Source organism: Quercus lobata, chromosome 7 (genome assembly GCF_001633185.2).
Source record: "Quercus lobata isolate SW786 chromosome 7, ValleyOak3.0 Primary Assembly, whole genome shotgun sequence".
In the NCBI taxonomy this organism is placed as follows: Eukaryota; Viridiplantae; Streptophyta; class Magnoliopsida; order Fagales; family Fagaceae; genus Quercus; species Quercus lobata.
The window spans coordinates 37,933,648-37,941,695 of NC_044910.1; the positions used below are offsets into that span (position 1 = coordinate 37,933,648).

Sequence of the window (8,048 nt, forward strand, 5' to 3'; positions counted from 1 at the left end):
TGGCACGATCCCTCTTCTTTGTCTTTGCTTTGAGCATATAAATCAAAGGTCATCGACAATCTATTCCCATACTTCGAAGGGTTACAAATATTCCTCTTTGTCTCCTTCTCCCTGTTAGCAATGGCAAAAAGGTCAGAAACTATGTGGTTCACTAAGTTCTTACATTGCTTTATGCATGTTTTGCTTTACGTTATTTTCATTATTTTCATTAATATATACCTTTTGTAGCATGTTTTATTGTTGGAGTAAACAACATTTTTGGCTAGTGATATGGCGCATATGCATGGGGTATACTGCGTCGACTAAATTCAATTTAAAAGATTAGTACCTTAAAGTTCCACTCAAGTTTACTCAACACAAGATGATGCTCAAACAACTTATTTTTCTTTTTGTCATTTTCAGAGATTTTAAAAGTTGAACCGTTGAAACATGAAACTTTAATTTGATTTGGCATAGGCTTATATTATATTTTATATAATGTAACCAGAAATAGTACAACATATTACTCAAGTTTTGAATCAGACTTGATTTTACATGTGGAAATTCTGCCATGTTCCTCTACTAATTCAATTCCATCTTCAGGCTAGACGGCAAGGTGGCAATCATAACTGGTGGAGCAAGCGGGATTGGAGCAAGTACCGTGCATCTCTTCCATGAACACGGTGCCAAGGTTGTCATTGCTGATGTACAAGATAACCTAGGCCAAGAAATTGCAGATAAGCTTGGGAAAAATGTTAGCTACATCCATTGCGATGTGACAAATGAAGATGATATCTGCAATCTTATTGACACCACCGTTGCCAAACATGGACAACTTGATATAATGTATAACAATGCGGGCATCATAGACAGCCCTAGCCCATTAGGGAGAATTCTGGATACAAAGAAGTCAGATCTAGAGCAAACTATTAGCGTGAACTTGGTTGGCTCTTTTCTAGGAGCCAAACATGCCGCAAGGGTTATGGTACCACAGCGCAAAGGATGCATACTATTTACTTCTAGTGCGGTCTCAGCAATAGCAGGAATTTCAAGTCATGCTTATGCAGCCTCAAAGTGGGCAATTGTGGGGGTAGCTAAAGGCTTGGCAGCTGAGCTTGGCCAATATGGTATAAGAGTAAATTGTGTGTCTCCATTTGCAGTCGTGGGGACTGGTATGTCTTCAGAGATTAGTGAAGCTGATAAGTCTCAAGCAGAAGACGCACTAAGTAATCTTGTTGGTAATCTAAAGGGACAAATTCTCAAGGCAGAAGATGTAGCACGAGCAGCACTATACTTGGCTAGCGATGAAGCAAATTATATAAGCGGGCTCAACCTTTTGGTAGATGGAGGGTATAGTGTGGTGAATCCTAACATGGTGAATATTTTTAGCGCCTTCATGGGTTAGAATTTGAGTACTACTCCCCAACTCTTGTTTACTGTTGCATGGAATGTATAACAATAAGTGTCTTTGTGACTTCGTTAGTGTTTAAAATTGATATGCTGTGATTAGTGTATAATCACAGCTTACCACTTTAGTTCTGGTTTTGTAATTTTATTACTTTCAATCAATAAAGATCCATGCCGTTTACTTTGAAAAAGGAAATAAAAACTAACCACTTTTGGCAAGTTCTACCTTACCCAAGGTAGAACTTTTGACTACATTTTCTATTACTAATTAAATGTGTTCTCCCGTGAACATCAGGTTACAAGTTTTTCCCATATATATATATATATATATATATATGTGCATGTGTGTGTGGAGGGATGAGTTCAAGTTATACCTGATGTAACTCTAAGTAATATTATACTACTTAATATTTTTTAATTAGATATAAATTTTGACAAATCCACCATTAAATTACATTATTTTCGAATATTCTCTATACTTGCAAAATCTCAAAGTAATAAAATATTAATAGCCATGTCATTAATCAATTGTTTAATTTCAAATTTTTGTAATTTAAAATAATGCATAAAATATGAGTTTATCTATCGAATGGTAAATAACATTCAATTGATATGAAAATTGGAATGAATGTGAAGAACATATAGAATATGTAATTCAATAATGAGATTTTTAAAATATAAATTCTATAACAAATTATTAGTTGGTGTAAAATTATTTAAAGTTACATTAGGTGTAACTTGAACCCAATCCTATATCTATATATATATATATATATATATATATAAGCTCGAAGAAAATCCAATTAGATTTTAATTAAATTCTTAATTTTGCGCCATGTGTTCCATTTAATTTTTAATTTTGTGCAAAGTGAATTATTGAGTGTAAAAATCAAAGAGTCCAAATCTAATTAAATTCTAAATTGGATTTCAATTGGAATCCAATTTTCTGCCACATGTCCATCTAAGTTTTTAATTTTTGTGATAAGTAAATTATTGGGTGAAAATATTGAAGTGTCTAAAACTAATTAAATGTAAAATTAAAACCATGCAATTGTGAATGTTTTTAATTGTTCTCGTGCATATGCATAGGATTACACACTAATCTATATAAATATATATATATATATATATATATATGTAAGGGCACGATTCGTGACGAATCGTAACTGTGTTGGGTTCGTACGAGAAATGGCCCAAACAATATCATTTGTAGAGCGTGGGTTTGAAAGGCTAGGCCTTGGTCACCAGGCGATGGGTTTCTCGTGGTGTTCATGCATGGCTAAGTTTTCTTCACCCCTGAAGTCTTTCTCCTGAAGGTGGGCTGGGAGGCTCTGGTTTTTGGCCATTTTTCCCAGCCTTCTCTTTAGATTGCTTATTTTTCATTTTATACTAGCCTGCGTTCACTGTCTTTCGTCCACGTATAGAGTCAACCTTTCCAAGACTGATACTTGTCCCATCAACCCATACCCAAAGTCGTTGGGGATGGTTGTAAAAGTCGAAGAAGACGGCTCTGTCAGGTTCAGAGTATTGAATGGCAGTAAGGACAGCTTTCCTGGATATTTTAGATTTTTCTTCCAAGTTTTGGTTCTATACTGTTTTTACCCCTCTTCCCGGCGGGACTTTGGGTCTGCTGAGGACTGAACTGTCCTCGGCTGTACCCCAAGGCTATCTTGTGCTTTATATTATCAAGCTTGGGCCATAGTCCTCCTCGGCTTGGACCTTTGGACTCCCCACGAGTAAATGGGCCTGGCCCATAAATTATTTGGGCCCCACAATATATATATATATATATATATATATATATATATAATAATAGGTAAGGCAGAGAGAAAATCCAATTAGATTTCAAATTGAAATTTAATTAGAGTCTAATTTTGAGCCATGTGTCCCATCTAATCTAAGATTTTAAATTTTTATGCCAAGTTAATTCAATGTAAAAATTGAATTTCAATTAAAGTTTAATTTTGCGACATGTGTCCCATCTAATTTAAGTTTTTTATTTTTGTACCAAATGAGTTAATTTAGAGTAAAAAAACAAGGAGTCCAATATAAGTAAACCATAAAAAATAAAAACGTAATTTTTGAATGATTTTTATATTTATAAGCCTTTTTTTTTGTACAACTAAAAACAATTCAAATTTATAAATCATATATATATATATATATATAAATAGTCCCATCTAATCAAAAATTTTAAAAATTTGAACCAAGTTAGTTAGTTTAGTGTAAAAATTAGATTTCAATTAGAGTTTAATTTTACTGCACGTGTTCCATCTAATCGAAGTTTTTTTTAACTTTTGTATCAAATGAGTTAATTTAGAATAGAAAATGATGAGTCCAATATGAAAATCATGAAAAACATAATCATATATCTAACACTTTATGAGCCCTTTTTTTTTTTTTTTAGAATTAAAAACAATTCAAATTTCTAAGTCATCTATCTATCTATCTATCTATCTATCTATATATATATATATATATATATATATATATATATATATATATTAATATGCAAATTTTAGAGAAAATCCAATTAGATTCTACAATTGAAGTTCAATTTTGCGACATGTGTCCTAAATTATTTATTTTTAGAGAGAGTTTTATTTCTTAATTTTGGAATCAAATGTGGGACCATATCATAAATATCCATTCAAGTGAGTTATTGTGTACAAAAACCAAAAAGTTTAGAATTAATGAACATAAAAAAAATTTTAAAATGAATAATTTACATTTTCTACCTAATAACATTTTTAGAAAATTTTTTAAAGAGTTAAAAATATAATATATATATATATATATATATAAGAATGACTATCAATCATATTTAAATTACATATGTAAGATTATTTTACTGTGCCTCTTAATATATATTTTTTAAGTATATTCATGCATATATATGGGGTTACAGGCTAGTTATATATTAATAGGTAAAGCTGTGAGAAAATCCAATTACATTTTAAATTGGATTCCAATTGTTATCTACTTTTGCGCCACGTGTCCTATTAAATTTTTAAAAATTTTTGTTCTAGGTGAATTAATGATGTGCAAAAGACAAATGGTATAATATAAATAAATCATCAAAAACTCAATAAAAAAAGAGTAAACTCATGCGTATATCCAAAAAAAATAAAAGAGAGAGAATAATTTAAATCCATATATACTTGTACAGTGCCTATGTAATTTTATTTTATTGTACAGTGCATATGCATGATTTACACAATAATGGATAATGCACCCAACTCCAAATTCTTCCTCTCAATTTTTTTTTTTATCATTGAACTAATGGATGGTATGCGTGATCCAATTTGAGCCACCTAAATGATAAAAAAATTTGTTAAATTAAAGTGATATTTAAACAAATAATTGATGTACATCTCCACCTATCAAGGACTAGAACTTTCAGGACTAATCACTTAAATGGGGGGGCGTGTTTAAAATGAGAAGTTTGCACCCGAAAATGAAAACAAGCATCAGTCCCACACCGCTCAAGTACAAGAAAAAACTATACTTTATAATAGGCGTAAATCATTTTTTCAATCGCCGAGCTCAGTAGCGAGAGCTTGTAACCTTCGCAGGGACATTAATGTGATGGGACTGTGGGACAACTTAATTAAGTCGGGTGCGAGGTGGCCAACAGTTGGCCTGCCCATTTCAAGCCAAGGGTTGAACCATATGACTTGGGCGAAGGCTCTGGGTCTCATGGTTTCTAGAGTGGAGGGAACTGCTTGAGGCTGGTTTCACAGAGCAGTGACAACCTCCCGCCCCTGACAGTGGAAGGATTACGGGTCGATGGCCTACCTGTGCCCATTAAGACCCGTTGAGTTCATCCTAAATGAACCATCACCTTTTTTGTTTTGGCTTTTGCTGTCTACTCTCATTTCTTATTTGATCTGGGTTTTGCTGTGAATATTCAATTCTTTTGTTCATTTCCTATTTGATCTGGGTTTTCCTATGCCCATCAAGACCCGTTGAGTTCATCCTAAATGAACTCTCATTTCTTTTTTGATCTGGGTTTTGCTGTGAATATTCAATTCTTTTGTTCATTTCTTATTTGATCTGGGTTTTCCTATGTTGTGAACAGATTTGTGAAGACTGTCCCACTTGCAGCACAAATGCTTGATGTGAGAAGAAACCAAAAGCTTGAAATGGTAAAAGAATTAAAGATGGAGAAAGCTAGAATATTCCGGCTTGAGGTAGTCCGTGAGGATCCCACCTGGATGCCTTCTACTTCTAATAGATCATGAACTAGATCAAAATCATTCTCAACGAGTCCATAAAAAATGATCCCATTTTTTTCATCCGTCCGAGTAAAGACCTTTAACGGTACACATCATCAAAATTTTGGTTGTTGAAATTGTATCAAGTTGAGGAAGGTTAGATTACTGTTAAATAAGTGTCCTTAAGGCAATCATTAATAAACTATTTAAAAAAATATATATTACATTAATTTTATTAGAAGTATAAAAAGCTGTTAAAACTTAAAATAATTAATTCATTTTTTTTCTCATAAAAAATTTCTGAAAATATTTCTTAAACCAATGCCCTATGTATAAATACTTTTTTTTTTTTCATAAATAACCAAAAAAATATTTACTATTCGTCTCCTAACATGTTAGAACCACTAAAGGTTAATGGCACATCTAATGTCACGTGGTCTTGTAATAGGCTAGGCAATAGCTCACTTTTTTTTTTTTAATAAACAAAATGGGTGAGCGGGGGTGACCATTGTGGTAGACCCCATGGGTGTGACCATTGGGGCACTCACTTACTAGAGGCAACTCATAATTGAACATGACAACATTCACTAAGTTATATTTGGTTCCCCATCAATTACTTTTTTTTTTTTTTTAATCTAACAACTCTCAAGTCACAATCTTTATTATAAAATATAAAATACAATTCATATAGAAAGTGTGTTTCTTTATTTTAATATATCATATCTTTATTTTTATTTTAAAATTTAGCTATTTAATTAAAAAAAATAAAGAAGAAGAAGATGTGTGTCAAATTACGATTGATAGAATATAAAGTTTTATACATACATATATAAATATATATATATATATATATATATATATATATTATACAAGACATAAATTCTTCTCTAACCTAATTTAAGTGTATACGTGTGTAAAACTCCCTATTGGAAACTTGAACTCTAACCTTACCCTTCACAACCCATAAGCACTTATACTTAACATGTGAGATGATGTTTATATTCTTTATTATGATTACTTTATTTCATTTTAAAATAAAGCAAAATTTAAATACAGTTCCTTAGGCATTGTATCTTAGTTTTCTTAATTAAATTCAAACTCATGGCTATAATGATCAATAAAGCACAAATCATGCTATTTTGAAAAATAACAATTAAATTCAATACAATACAATTGTATAATTAATTTTTTTTAAAGAAATCTACCCTACAAAACTTAAAGAAATTATACCTAAATTTATCCTTTCTTAAAACTGTTGTGCTCACTAATAACATCACACGCCTCTCTCTCTCTCTCTCTCTCTCTCTCTCTCTCTCTCTCTCTCTCTCTCTCTCTCTCAATATTAGTTATCAACTCCCACAATCTCTCTTCTATCTCTTAATAAAAAATTTATAAAAAATCCCATAAGTTTTCAAAATAAAATGCATTATGAAATTAGAAAATATTCCTATTTTTAGGTGACAAGTTATTACTAATATAGTGTTAGAGATGGAGACAAAACGGGACCCCAAGTAGGGCAGGGCCTCCATAAATTACTCTAGCGCATATCCTGTTTTTTTTAGAGTAATTATATAATATATATTGTAGGAGTACATGAATATTGTATTCTCTCCTCTCACATAATAGTGAATCTTATTAATTAAATTCGTAGTGTCTTTATTATTCATGTGAAAGAAAGGAGTACGACATAATAGTACTGATTACATAATTTTCCATTCTTTTGTCATGTAAGAAAATCATATTGGTAGTTAACTTTCCTAATAAGGCACATCAAGTTTTTTTTTTTTTTTAATACAAGATAAAAATTCTACTCTAACTTATTCTAAAATTATATGTGTGTAAAACTCTCTTCTGAAAACTTGAACTCCAGTCTTCCCCCCCCCCCTCCCCCTCCACACCCCACACCCCACAAGTACTTATACTTGTGTGAAGCACTTATGCAAGCACACCAAGTATTGTTAATGCTTAATAGTTAATATGCTTTTTAAAGAGAGTTTAAATTAATAAGTTTTCATTTAAAATATATGTTGATAAAGAAACTTTAATTTCTTTTTAACCAAAAGTTGAGGAATTTTCCTCCAAAATATTACGGGAGTGTTACTCTCTTTTTTTTTTTTTCTCTTTTTTCTTTTTTTAATGCTGAATAAATACTTTATTGATCAATCAAATCAACCAATAGAACAACAAGAGGAAGTGGGCATGAGGCCAACTCCCACTCCAATCGAATACAAATCTTCTATACCCTTTTTTGTATTCCACTTTATATTTCATTAATTATAACTTGCCATGTGCTTATTTTTTTTCTATTTTAAACTTTGGCTATTTTATAAGAAAAATCAAATAAATACATGATAAGTTATAATTGATGAAACATAAAGTAGAACACAAAAAATGGTCTAAAAGATTTGTATTCGCTCCAACCATAGCTTGGACAACATGAGGCAA

At 31.4% G+C, this 8,048-nt stretch overlaps 1 protein-coding gene across 1 annotated transcript; it reads left to right on the forward strand.

Moving 5' to 3' along the window:
• LOC115953780 (tropinone reductase-like 1) lies at window positions 1–1,453 on the forward strand. Its single transcript, XM_031071577.1, has 2 exons — window positions 1–131; window positions 583–1,453. Exons 1-2 carry the CDS (start codon window positions 121–123, stop codon window positions 1,382–1,384), a joined length of 813 nt encoding a protein of 270 aa, XP_030927437.1. The 5' UTR covers window positions 1–120; the 3' UTR covers window positions 1,385–1,453.
• The last annotated feature ends 6,595 nt before the right edge of the window (window positions 1,454–8,048 follow it).